Here is a 14,523-nt window from a genome sequence, read left to right as displayed (position 1 = left end):
AACTGAAAATAGTCAAAGTTTAACTTCTTCTTTGCCAAATTGAATGCCTTTTATTTCTTTTTCTTGGCTCATTGCTATGGCTAGGACTTCCAGTACTATGCTGAATAAAAGTGGTGAGAGTGGAGAGTCTTGTTCCTGATCTTAGGGGAAAAGCTCTTAGTTTTTCACCATTAAGTATGATGTTAGCTGTGTGTTTTTCATATAAGGTCTTTATTAGGTTGAGGTATATTACTTCTAAACCCACTTTTTGAGATTTCATGAATGGATGTTGTACTTTGTCAAATGCTTTTTCTGCATCTATTGAGATGATCATATGGGTTTTATCCTTTGTCTTATTGACTCGTTGTGTCACACTGATTTGTGAATACTGAACCACCCTTGCACCCTAGAAATAAATCCCACTTGATTGTGATGAATGCTTTTTAAAATGTATTGTTGGATTTGGTTTGCTTATATTTTGTTGAAGATTTTTGCATCTATGTTCATCAGAGATAGTCTTCTGTCGTTCTTTTTTTTTTTTTTTTGTGGTTTTTTAGTTGGTTTTCATATCAGGGTAAATGCTGGCTTCACAGAATGAATTTGGAAGGTTTCCTTCCTCTTCTATTTTTTGGGATAGTTTGACAAGAATAGGTATTAACCCTTCTTTAAATATTTGGTAGAATTTGCCTATGAGGCCATCTAGGTCTGTGCTTCTGTTTGTTGGGAGTTTTTTGATTACTGATTTTATTTCTTTGCTGGTTATTGGTCTGTTCAAATTTTCTATTTTCCTGTTTCAGTTTTGGTAGGTTATGTGTTTCAGGAATTTATCCATTTCTTCTGTGTTGTCCAATTTGTTGGCATATAGTTTTTTAATGATCTGTCGCAATTGTATTTCTGTAGTATTTGTTATTTCTCTCCTCTCATTTGTGATTTTATTTATTTGGGTGCTTCTCTTTTTTCTTAATAAGTTGGCTAGAGGTTTATCAGTTTTACTGTTTTCAAAGAACCAACACTGATTTCATTGATCTGCACTTTTGTTTTTTTAGTTTCTGTATCATTTATTTCTGTTCTTATCTTTATTATTTCCTTCTTTCTGCTGGTTTTCAGTTTTGTTTATTCTTTTTCTAGCTCATTTAGGTGTAAGTTTACTTTGTTTATGAGATTTTTCTTCTTGAGGTAGGCCTATATTGCTATAAAACTTCCCTCTTAGAACTGCTTTTGCCATGTCCTGAAGGATTTCATTTTCATTTGTTTTCATGTCTTTTTAAATTTCTCTTATTTCCTAATTGACCCATTCATTGTTTAGTAACATGTTATTTAACCTCTATGTGTTTGTGGTCTTTCCAGATTTTTTTCTTGTGGTTGACTTCTAGTTTCATAGAGTTGTGGTAAAAAAAAAAAAAAAAGAAAAATGCATGGCATGACTTCAGTCTTTTTTAATTTGTTGAGTATTGTTTTTGACTTAATATGTGATCTGTTCTGGAAAATGTTCTGTGTGCATATAAAAAGAATGTGTATTCTGCTGTTTTAGGATGGAATGTTCCAAATATGTCTATAAAATCCATCTCACCCAGTGCTCATTCATAGCCATCGTTTCCTTGTTGATATTTTGTTTAAATGATCTGTGTATCAATGTAAGTGGGGTGTTAAAGTCCCCTACTATTGTTGTATTATTATCGATTAGTTCCTTTATATTTGTTTTTTTTTTTAAAGTAGGCTCCATGCCCAGCGTGGAGCCCAACGTGGTGCTTCAACTCATGACCCTGAGATCGAGACCTGAGCTGAAATCAAGTTGGACACTTAACTTCCTGAGTCACCCAGGCGCCCCTTTATGTTTGTTATTGTTTTATGTATTTGAGTGCATAAATATTCACAATTGTTACATCTTTTTGTTGGATTGTCCCCTTTTTTATTATATAGTGTCTTTCTTTCTTTGCCTGTTGTTCCAGGAAAATAAATGTTCTTGTTTAAAAAAATAAAGATTTTATTTTTAAGTATTCTCTACATCCAGCATGGGGCTCAAACTCACAACTCCAAGATCAAGAGTCACATGCTTCACTGACTGAGCCAACCAAGTGGTCCAGTCTTTATTTTAAAGTCTAATTTGTCTTATAATAGTATTGCTCTTCTGGCTTTCTATTCTTTTTTTTTTTCTCCAAATTTTTATTTAAATTCCTGCTAGTTAACATATAGTTAGTTTCAATTTTTAGATTTTAGTAACTCATAACCTACATACAACACCCAGTGGTCATGACAGTGAGTGCCCTCCTTAATGCCCATTATGTGTTTAGTACCTTCCCCTCCAATAACTGTCAGTTTGTTCTTTATAGTTAAGAGTCTGTTTCTTGGTTTGCCTCTTTCTTGACATCCATTTGCTTGATAAGTATTTCTCCATCCCCTCACTTTAAATCTACAGGTGTCTTCAGGTCTAAAATCTTCTGATTGGATCCTTTAGTCCATTAACTTTCAAAGTAATTATCAATAGATATGTATTTGTTGTTATTTTATTACCTGTTTAGTGATTGTTTCTGAAGATTTTCTCCGATCCTTTCTCTCTGATAGTTTGCTGGTTTTCTCTAGTGATATCTTTGGTTGTATTTCTCTTTATTCTATGCATGTTTATTAGTGGCTTTTGATCTGTGGTTGTCATTAGGTTTGTATATAACATCTGCATATAGCAGTTTATATTAAGTTGATGGTTGTTTAAGTTTGAACCAATTCTTTATACCTCTCCTCCCCATGTTCTAGGTATATGGTATCATATTTTACATCCTTTTATTGTGTGAGTTCCTTGACTGATATTTTATAGAAATACTCATTTTTACTGAGTTTCCTACCTTCACACTTGTCACTTTTGGTCTTTCTTTTCCACTCAGTTTTCCCTTTAATATTTCTTGCAAGGCTGGTTTACTGGTCATGAACTCCTTTAGTTTTTATTTGTCTGGGAAAACTTTTTATTTTCCCCCTGGGAAACTCTTTATCTCTTCTTCTGTTCTGTTCTCTAGCCATCTTGAATAGAGTATTCTTGGCTGCAGATTTTTCCCATTCATTACTTTGAATGTATCATGCCCACTCCCTTCTGGCTTGGAAAGTTTCTGTTGAAAATACTTTGCTGGCTTTAGGGGGCTTCCTTTGAATGTAAAAAAAAGAAAAAAAAACCTTTTATCTTGCTGCTTTAAAAATTTTTTCTTTATCACTATATTTTGCCATTTTAATTACAGTATGCCTTGGTGTGGATCTGCTTTTGTTGATTTTGTTGAAGATTCTCTCTGCCTCTTGGATCTGGATATCTGTTTTCTTCCCCAGATTTGGGAAATTTTCAGCTATTATCTCTTCAAATAAATTTTCTGCCCCCTTTCTCTCTTCTGGGACTCCTATAATACAAATGTTACTGTGTTTGATGGAGTCACTGAATTCCATAAGTCTATTTTCATTTTATGTAATTCTTTTTTCTCTCTTTTGTTCAGCTTGAGTACTTTCCATTACTCTGTATTCTAGTCTAGGTCCTTCGTTTATTCCTCTGCTTCTGCAGTCCTGCTGTTCATTGCACCAAGTGTATTTCTTGCTTCATTTATTGAGCTCTTTATCTCTGCTCTGTTATTTCTTATCTCTGTGTTGAGGGTCTCGCTGATGTCTTCCACACTTTTCTAAAGTCTGGTGAATATATTTAGGATCAACTTTAAATTTTCTATCAGTCATGTTACTTATATCAGTTTTACTTAGATCTCTGGCTGTGGCCTTGTCCTTTTCTTTCATTTGGAAAAATTCCTCTGCCGCCTTATTTTGTATAAATCTCTGCCTGCTTCTCTGTGTTAGCAAAGTCAGCTTTGTCTCCTGTTCTTGAGGGTAATGGCCTTATGAAGAAGAGGTCTTGTCGGGCCCTGCTGGGTAGTAACACCTCTTCCCCAGAGGCTGGCCCTTCAAGGAGTATCTCCAGTGTGTGCTTTGTATGCTCTGCTGTTGTGTCCTGGCTGCTTTATCCTTCAGGCCAGTCGTCTGCAGAGATTTTCTTTACCTGTTGTGAAATGAAATCTGTTACTACCACCAGTGGAACTGAGGCCCTGCAAGACTCCTGGATAGGGAGATGTGGTGTGGACAAGAGTTTGGGCTGGTTTTCTGTGGGAGGGGGGCCATCACACTGGGACTGATGCAGGCATGTCTGGGAAAAGCAGTTTTTCTGGAGCACAGGAAGGTGGGGTTTGGTGTAAGCAAGTTAGGTAGCGAGTGTTGGGCTGCACTGATTCCCACAGGTGGCTGTGTGCTTAGACTGAGGGGTGGGAGAGGAAGATGGTGCCTGCCAGTCCTTTGTTCCTGGTGGGGTCTTTCTGTGAATGCTCTCTGGGACACACTCTGAAATGAACAAATAAGCTCCCCACTGTGTGCCCCAGGTGCTCATCAGGTCAATGTTTCCACACTATGTGTCCACAGGCTGTTTGCCCTGCTATTTTCCCTAATGTCCTAGGACTCTCCCCGAGCCAAACCTGCTAATCAGGTGTTAAGCCCTGCTGGTTGCCAGAACTCATGAAATTTGGCCCCTCTCACTTTCTAAGCCAGTTGCTATGGGGATTTATTTTTCCCATGCACTCACCTGTGTGCTGGTCTGTCTTTTGCCAGTCTCTGCTACTGGGGCTCTCTCCCTACAGCAGCAGCCCATCTTTTTCACTGCCCCTCAGCACTTCCTACCTTCTTCATTATGGTGTCTTCTCTACGTTTAGTTATGGAGTTTGCTGTCCCAGTCTTTAGATGAATTTCTGGGGTACTTAGGATGATTTGATAGTTAACTAATTGTATTTGTGGGACAAGGTTGAGCCTAGGGTCCTCCTACTCTGTCATCATCTTTGAAGACAGTTTTAACTAATGAACTCTTTCCATTACATCATCTAGTACTGGGGAAAGGACTAAGTTTCACCAGCTCCTGTCTTGGGAGTAGGATGTCCTTCCCTGCCTTACTTTATGTTCTCTCTCTCTAATCTTCCTCCTTAAGGCCCTCTTCAAGACCCCTTTAGCTTTTGCTGTACTCATCCATTGTGCTCAGAAATTGCATCCCTCCACTCACAAGAAGTCTGGGCCCTGGGTCCTTCTTGTGTTAAGACTTTTGTGATATGTTGGCTCAGGCTTTTCTCTGCCTAGGCTTTGCCTGTGTTGAAGATGAAAGGGCAGGCTCTGATTCTAGCAGTGGGCTTATTTCATTAAGAGTTCTGATTTCAGTTCATTCTCTTCACAGAAGAGAGCCGTATCAATTTCTAGCAAATATCCCAAGAGCAAATACAGATCACCATAGTAACTACTAATTTACTTTCAAAGATAGCACAAGCTAGCTTCACATGAAGCATGTTCTTAATATGTTTTGACTCCATTCGTTATGAAATAATAATACTGGCATTATTGTAAGGAGTTTTTGTAAAAATAATTTCATTAATTTTCTTTTTTTTTTTTTTAAGTTTTATTTATTTACTTTAGAGAGAGAAAACCAGCACACGTGCGTGGGGTGGGGGCAAGAGGAAGAGAGAGAACCTCACACAGACTCCCCACTGAGTGCAGAGCTTGATGTAGGGCTCAATCTCCCGTCCCAGAGATCATGACCTGAACTGACATCAAGACTGAGCTACCCAGGCACCCCTTGAAATTTCTTAAATTACCAGGTGTTTCTCTCTCTCTCTCTTTCTCACACACACACACACACACACACACACACACACGTGCGCGCGCACACGCACACACCCTTGGCCAAGAATGGGTTTTTCTGAGCCATTCTAGAAGATAAACATCTATCAAAATAAGTTCTTTCTGAAACCCAGATCTGTCCCCCAGTAGAAGGTAAGGGGAAGTGGAGGGTGCCTTTTTCCATAGAGTCAGCAATTCTTCAACAGTTACTTAGAAGTAGAGGGAGATTGCTCTAACTCCCAGGTCCATACATTTATACTATAGGTATTTTTTTATCCACTGTGTCCCACACATCTGCTAGGTGCTTACAGATACAGTATTGAAGAAGATATATATGGTTCTTATGAGCAATTGCTATCCTTTGAGAGAGCCCTATAATTACAAAGAAATTTGAATTTATCATGGTAACTTTTTTTTTTTTTTAAGATTTTATTTATTCATGAGAGACAGGGGGAAAGAGGCAGAGACACAGGCAGAGGCAGAAGCAGACTCCCTGCGGGGAGCCTGATGTGGGACTCCATCCAGATCCCAGGATCACCCTGGGCCAAAGGCAGACTCTCAACCTCTGAGTCACCCACGTGTCCCATGGTAACTGTTTTGATAAGCAAAGAGGAACTCCTCTTACGGTATATCTTTTCTACTGTATATCTTCAGTATTTTTCACTGGATCTTCCTCTCCTTGAGCCTGTGTATATACTTCAGTTACTTTCCTTGATACTTGGTCCCCTCAGAATTTGTCCTTTCTCCTTTCTTCCCTCTAAAGTTCATAAAGGAGTAGTTTATAATTATCTGATTATCCACTTGTCTCTAAACTCCTTATAGTCTGATTCACCTTACTACCAACACAACAACTCTTGAAAGTCACCAAAATTCATTTCTCATTTTCTTAGTCCTTATCCTATTGGATCTCATTTTACAGTGAACTATCCCTCTTCCTGCTCACTCACCTTGTCATTTCCTCTTCCTTGACGACAGTGTCTTCTGTGTTCTCTGTCATTTTCTCTGGCACTTGTCCTCCTCCTCATCCCTGTGCATAGATAATTACCCCAAGGATTTGTCTTTGGCATGTTTCTGTCTTTTGCAGATTGCATTTCTTCAGCTGTGTCTGGGATTTTCAAGTGAAAATACTTTATAAAACATAAAGTACAGGATTGCTTTATTATTAGGTATTGTATCCCCTGTACCACCTTCTCTCCTGAACTCTAACTTCCCATTTCTCAATGCTTGCCCAAGTCCTCTGTTCTTACTGCTACTAATGTCATTCAGATTTTCATTAACTTAAACTTAACTGATTCTTCCAAAAGCCGCTGAGATTTTCCTATCTTAATTGTTTCTTCTAAATCCAGGTACATACTGCTTCTAGACTACTTTTGAACAAAATCCTTATGTCTTTGACCTGGTATTCAAGGCCTTTCATGATCTGACGTTAGCCTACTTTTTCAGCTTAATTTCCCTTTTACTTTATCCCTAGTATATCTCCTTAAGCTTCAATCAAACATCTTTTTATTAACATATCCAAAAGGTGGTAATGTGTTCTTTTGTGTGTCAAAGATCTATCATTGATCATGTGTGCTTCAGATACCAGTATCTTCAGATAAGGCAATTTTCATATAATATACATATAATAATGGTAGAACATTAAGTATCTATGTTTTTTAGAAGCCAGTTCTCACATATATCACCATAGTATGATGATTTTTTTCCAGAAACATTTAAAAATGCATAAAAATATGTAATAAGGTGTATTGTAAAGGGAAAAGCTAGCATTTGGCAGTACTCTGGAAATTGCACATTAAGTCCTTTGTCTTTTAATTAGATTTTTTTTTTCTATCCTGTGAAATATTTTTTTTCTTTTCACTTAACTGACCATTATGTTTAATTTCAGGCTCTTGATGGTTTTTTTTTAGCAATCATGACAGATGGAAGCATAATATATGTGTCTGAGAGTATAACTTCATTACTTGAACATTTACCAGTAAGTATCTTGTGATGTCTTTCTTACTTAATGCCTGTTTTAAATGTTCTAAAGCACAAGGAAGAGGACCTCTAGAGCAGTGTTGAACAGTGGTTAGACTGGGGATGAGAGCTCTAACCATGCCACTATATTCTGACCTCTGCCCTCCTTATTCTAATGCTGTTTTCGTCGTTTTCCTTTTTGATCAGCATGGCGTGTTTCCTTTTTAATCAGCCTGGTGACAGTGTTGCTAAACCACTGGAAATATCTTGAGAATAACTAATTTTCTAGAGGTATTTATTCCCACTGGAGGAACTCAAATAATTTTCTCAAAAGAATAACTTAGAATAACACACTAAAAGTAAGAGTTACAGAATTTTTGTGCTCTGTGCTTGAATTGAGAATTTAATAATGGCCATATTCAATTTGTATTCAATATGATTGAAAGAGTACAGAATTAGAAAAGAATCATATTGTATAATTTTGATTAGGATGGTGAATACCTGAGTTATATTTTGATGTCTGCTATTTTATCAAGCATATATTTATTGAACATCTCCTCTGTGTCACACTCTATATTAGGTACTGTGCTACAATTCTGTTTTTATTTGAAATGTAATTGTTTAAAAAAATAAAATGTAATTGTTTTTATCTAAGATAGAACTTGTAGTATAAATATTCTGAAATTACTTATAAATTACTCTTAAATTGCCCATCTCTTGAAGATTTCTAACAGTACAAAGTAAACTTCTGTAAAGGTCTCTTTCAAGAGATGAAGAGCAGTATCTCCCTCCCAGTGATTATTCTCTACCTCTTAGGTTATCAAAACAACAGACTCCACACTTTAAAAGACCAGATTCTCCAGCAGGGCTAGTTGAGATTGAAGTGCCTGGTCATTAATGTTTTCCCCATCAATGAAAACCCTCTTTGCCTTCACATTCTCTCTTGTTTTATTTTGTTGTTGTTTTTTTTAACTTTTAATTTTATAACTGTTTTTAGATTTACAGAAAAATGAATATAGTACAGAGAGTTCCCATATGCTTCATACCCAATTTCCTCTGTTACTCATATATTCTGGATATTTTTAGTTGTTTGTGTCAGCCAAAGCTTATAGACTGGCAGGTGAATTTTTGGGCAGAGGAGATTGTTGCTGATCCAGTAAACCCATTTCATTTCCTTCTTCTTTAATAGTAGCCTTTATTAAAACAGTGCTTTTCTCCAGTTACTGTGGATACTTTCCCTCATATCATTGACATTACTGTCACAGTATCTTTTGAGAAAATGAAATACTTATTTAGGATTAAACATAATAAGAGAAAATATGTGCTTTCCTAGTTTTAGTTGTCATTAAATATTAACAAATAGTTTTAAATAATTTCTTTTTGTTTTAATATGCAACCTTTTTCTCTAAAATAGAATTTTTGGGGATCCCTGGGTGGTGCAGCGGTTTAGTGCCTGCCTTTGGCCCAGGGCGCGATCCTGGAGACCTGGGATCGAATCCCACGTCGGGCTCCCGGTGCATGGAGCCCGCTTCTCCCTCTGCCTGTGTCTCTGCCTCTCTCTCTCTCTCTCTCTCTCTCTCTCTCTCTCTGTGTGACTATCATAAATAAAAAATAAAAAATAAAAAAATAGAATTTTTGCTGTTGCCTGAGAGGAAAGAAACATTAGCAAATCCCCAAGTTAGGCTTTACTGTTTATAATTTAATTCTGTTGAGAAATTAAAATTTGCCATCTTAGTGATCAATATGACTTAAAATTTTTAAATTCTGACTATAGAATTATAAAACTGATACTTTAGGTCCTACAAAAAATATTTTTCTTAACTTCATACTTATGAAATTAATTTAGGCACATTTTAACCTACTTATGGCTAATAATCAGAAGGAATTTTACTGGGTTTTTTTCCCCTCTTGGTCTGACATTCTGTGACAAAGTCATAGGATCATACAACCTTAGTGTCAGAAGGGATTTTAGACCTCCTTAGCCCAGTCTCCCTTTATGTTATCAGCAGACACGTACCCAGAGAAACTGGACTTAATTATGTAAGAATTTAGTGAAAGTGCCAACACAAAAAGTCAGGTCTCTTTACTGGGAACTTAAAATTGGTAACACTTTACAAGTGAAGATTAATTTCCTCACACTTGTTTAAATATGTTCCTAAGAGAGAACATATTAAACTTGTAATCACATGTAATATCAGCGGGGATGATTAACCATGTTACAGAGTCCAGGAGTAAAAGTGCTGCTTTTAAGATACTTTTCTTGTCCTTTTCTGCTGTCCTTAAGGTGTTAGTTTGGAAATATAAACACAGTATTTTTTTAATAAAATCAGTACAGACTTTGGCATAAACAGTATGCAAAAATACAATTTAGAATTTTTTTGAATAGTTATGTAATGATTTTGAGAACTTACTTGATAGGGCTAGAATTGTTGTTCCTTATACCTGTACCTAAGGAACACAGTTGTATCCAACACACATTTGCCATTTTTTTAAAGAGGAGCTTTTAGTCCCTTGTAAGCAACTTGTGTTTATATTTCCAAACTAAAGCAATTATCTAACTGTTGGTTGTCTACTTGAAAGAAAAAGAAATTGGTAATAGTGAATAGTTTCTACTAAATGGTCACATTGACCTATTGTAGAAAAGAACAGAAAGGCCTGTATGATCCAGTAATTCCACTCTTGTTTATTTACCCAAAGAAAACACAAACATTAATTCAGAAAGATATAGGTACCCCTGTGTTTATTGCAGCATTATTTATAATAGCCAAGCTATGGAAGCATCCCAAGTGTTCATCAATAGATAAATAGATAAAGAAAGTGTGAGATACACACACACACACACACACACACACACACACACACACACAATGGAATACTACTCAGCCATAAAAAAGAATGAACTCTTGCCATTTGCAAAAACATAAATGGATCTAGAGGGTATTATACGAAGCAAAATAAGTCAGATAAATACCAAATAGTTTCACTTATATGTGGAATCTGAAAAATAAAACAAATGAATTTTAAAAACTCAACAGACTGTTAAATACACAGAACAAACTAGTAACTTCCAAGGAGATGGGGGAAGGGGAGGATGGATGAAATAGGAGAAGGAGATTAAGAGGCACAAACTTCTAGTTTAAGAAAAAGAAAAGAAATAGGCTGTTGATTTATGTCACATTATAATAAGTAGGTTTTATATTTCTTCATGAAAATGATTAAGAGAGATAGAAGGATCCAGATAGCTACCATTTTATTTTCTTTCCTTTGAATTGTGTTTGGGAACTAAGTGGATGGTTTGCCAGCATCAAGTATGATCAGCTTCATTTAGAGATTTTAAATGTAGTGGTTCAAGGAAAAGTTTGACACATTAATTAGTTGCCTGCTGACTCTGACATTTCATATTATTAAGTATCAGAGGAAGCAAAATGGTGAGGAAGCATCGCTTGTGACCGTACCACTGTATAATAGTCATTCATATTTTCTCTGTGAATATGAAACTTCCTATAAGTTTATAGATGGAAAAGCAGGGGTAATGTGGCTCCAATCATAATTTACTGAAATAGTAGAAAAAAATTATAGATAAGAATAAATAATAGTAGAAAACTATAATCCTTTCCAAAATGATTATTTTCCAAAATGAAAGTTTCAGTTTTTCAAATTGGCGTCTTATTTTTCTGTTAATTTTTTATATTAGTATCAATGCTTGTATTACTGATATTTTATTTTGTCAATAAAAAGCAATTTTCTAGCTTTTGTTCTTACTCATGCTTGAATTTTTAGTTCATTATTACTAAGGTTTTTCAGACTATCAGAAAAATCTCAAAATATAGATTTATTTTTGATATGGTTATTCCAAAGCCTTCATCAAATAATTCCTTAAACCAAAATATTTTACTGTACTAATAACTGTTACATGCAGAGCATAGTGCTAATGTGCCTTAATTTGAAGGGCAGAAGATGAAGGTGTAAGAGATAAGGCCCCTCTTTTTTTTTTTTTCAAGATTTTATTTATTTATTCATGACAGACACACAGAGAGAGGCAGAGACATAGACAGAGGGAGAAGCAGCCTCCTCACAGGGAATCTGATGTGAGACTCGATCCCCAGACCCAGGATCACGCCCTGAACTGAAGGCAGACATTCAACCACTGAGCCACCCAGGTGTCCCGAGATAAGGCCCTTTTTGTTCACCTACGGGTTAGCAGGGCATAGACATTAAAATATAACAAATATTTTTATGGAAAATGAATGATATGGGTAATAAATCTAAAAGAATTCCAATATTTTTACTGTGGATTATGGTGTTAAGAGAATGATTTTTTAAAAAATCAGTTTCAGAGGTAGAATTTAGTGATTCATCAGTTGCATTTAACACCCAATGCTCATTACATCAAGTACTCTACTTAATGCCCATTACCCGGTTACCCCATCCCCCACCTACCTCCCCTCCAGCAACTGTTTCCTAAAGTTCAGCATCTCTAATGGTTTGCCTTCTTTTCAATTTTCATCTTACTGTATTTTTCCTTCCCTTCCCCTATGTCCATCTGTTTTGTTTCTTAAATTCCACATGAGTGAAATCGTATAGTATTTGCCTTTCTCTGACTTACTTCAATTAGCATAATACTCTCTAGTTCCATCCATATCATTGCAAATGGCAAGAAGAGAATGGTTTTTTGAAGGAAATAGTTTGAGCTGATCTTTGAGAGGGTACAAACCTGTTGAAAGATGGGGGAGGGATATTCTACTTCATGGGGTGAATGTTGAGGGCTAGAGAAAAGACAAGAAAAAGAATATGAATGTATGGCTTGTATGAAGAGTAATAAAACACCCCTTCCTTACCTCCCACTAACCCCTATGTTTGTTTCTTATTGTCGTTTGAAGGTTTGGTTTTGTTTTTTTACTTTTGTTTTTAACAAAATCTTTATAGGGTTTAAAATAGAAACAGTGGAAGTGCTTTGGTTGAATGTAAGTGGATAGACCCTTAGCCCAACCTATACAAGTCCTCTCATTTCCCTTGCCCTTCACCCCTTCCTCCATAGTTCTTAAGATACCACTTCACTCTCCCCAGGATTCCATGAGGCAGTTTGAAAATGTAGAAAAACCAAGTAGAGTGGACTAGCTTTGATAGGAGGTGTGAAGTCACTGAAGTTTTGTCAGTGGTGTTTTTTTTATTATTATTATTTTTATATATTTATGTGAGAGAGAGGGAATGTAGGTGTGTGCATGAGTCAGGGGGAAAGGGCAAAGGGAGAGGGAGAAGCAAACTCCCTGCTGAGCAGGGAGCCTGATATAGGGCTGGATCCCAGGACCTTGGGATCATGACCTGAGCCAAAGGTAGACACTTAACCAACCGAGCTACCCAGGAGCCCTTTGTCAGTTTTCTTAGGTATAGGAACTATCTTAATCATTTTTGATTCCACAGCCATGGCACATCATTGTTGGTTACTAAATCATGGTTAAAGCCATATTTTTAGCAAGAATTGTAATGCTTAAAATACTACTTGCCTTTTTTGTTATCTAAAAGCAGGACTTTTGACAACAAGATACAGGATATATGACTGGAAAAAGTGAGGTAAAAAAGAAAGGACACACTAGACAGTTGAAATAACAAACACTAGAATCAAACCTCTTCTTCACTTAGGCAGTGGCTAGTGCTTTGGTACTTTGTATAGTGTACACCACCATAATTTAGGAGAGGTTTAGACATATGGTAAGGCTGTTTCTTATAGCCAAAGATTTTTTCTAATAAACTTTCTGAATCCTGTTATATATTAAATTTGGTGAAACTCATCTTTGGAAATAATTTATCAGATTTTCAAAGTCATATTGATCATAGATCTGATGACACTAATATCAGGATTGGAGGTCATGTTAACCTTCATTCCACCTTCTATTGTTTTTTGAGTTGTGCTCTATAACTTGGCATTGTCACTTTTTATGGATATTTGAAAGTTAGCCATATGCTCATGTGATATTTTAAGAATGATGATACACTTTTAAAATAAATATACCTTGAATGACTAAAATTATTTTATTTTTTAAAAATTTCTTTTTCAGTCTGATCTTGTGGATCAAAGCATATTTAATTTTATCCCAGAAGGGGAACATTCAGAAGTTTATAAAATGCTCTCTACTCATCTGCTGGAAAGTGATTCCTTAACCCCTGAATATTTAAAATGTAAGTAGTAGCTATCAAGCAAAAAGTTAAATGTATTTGTTTGCATTTTCCTTTACTTTTGTAAGTTTTAACTAACACAGACATGTCTAACCAAATTAACACATAGCATTATTCCATATACCACATTAGATCCTTTTTAAGTATTAATATATACATATATAATAGAATTATGACTATATTAAAAATCTGAAATCTCTTTCCAGGTATATTGAAATCTCATCTTTTTTGTTACAGTAGTTTAATATAAAAGTATACTTTACACAAAAATAGAACTTGGCAATAAATTTTAAAAAATCTTTTTGTATGTAATGAGAAAAAAATTAAAATATTCTCATTTTCATCACTAATCAGTTGAACATCAAAACTGTGGAAAAAATAACTTCCCTGTTTCAGAATATTATTAAGTAAGGGAAATTGGTTTATTAACTAAACAGAATTAAGTTATTTATTGGATGTATTTAACGTGCCTGGAATTTGTGCTGTATCATAAAATTGCCAAGAATGTGAATAATAGTTCTTACCTTTAAGAAGTACAAAATACTGTGGTATAATCATATACCTCTTGTAGGTTCATTTGACTAATTTGATCAGAATATCTCATTTTCTTCACTAAATTACACCTTGTTTATCTGAAATTGTTAGAAAACAGTTTAGTGTTTAATCACTATAGAGGCCAGCTATAGAGGCCAGTTATAGGTCTATAAATAGTGTTTGACTTCATGGATTGCATGGCATTACTTGAAGTAA

The 14,523-nt window shown here is 35.6% G+C and overlaps 1 protein-coding gene across 9 annotated transcripts in view; it reads left to right on the top strand.

The window, feature by feature from the left end:
* CLOCK (clock circadian regulator) overlaps positions 1–14,523 on the top strand; it is a 132,982-nt gene that overhangs the window by 74,875 nt on the left and 43,584 nt on the right. For 8 of the 9 annotated variants that reach the window (XM_041724391.1, XM_041724395.1, XM_041724388.1 and 5 more), the window contains 2 exons: positions 7,529–7,618; positions 13,656–13,776. In XM_041724391.1, coding sequence (XP_041580325.1) covers positions 7,529–7,618; positions 13,656–13,776 — 211 coding nt within the window. The remainder of the gene's footprint in view (positions 1–7,528; positions 7,619–13,655; positions 13,777–14,523) is intronic. The other variant, XM_041724396.1, reaches the window with a different exon arrangement.

The sequence above is a fragment of the Vulpes lagopus genome, chromosome 12, assembly GCF_018345385.1.
Source record: "Vulpes lagopus strain Blue_001 chromosome 12, ASM1834538v1, whole genome shotgun sequence".
NCBI classification, from domain to species: Eukaryota; Metazoa; Chordata; class Mammalia; order Carnivora; family Canidae; genus Vulpes; species Vulpes lagopus.
Note: the sequence above shows the minus strand (reverse complement) of the source record. Positions and strands in the feature narration are given on the sequence as shown.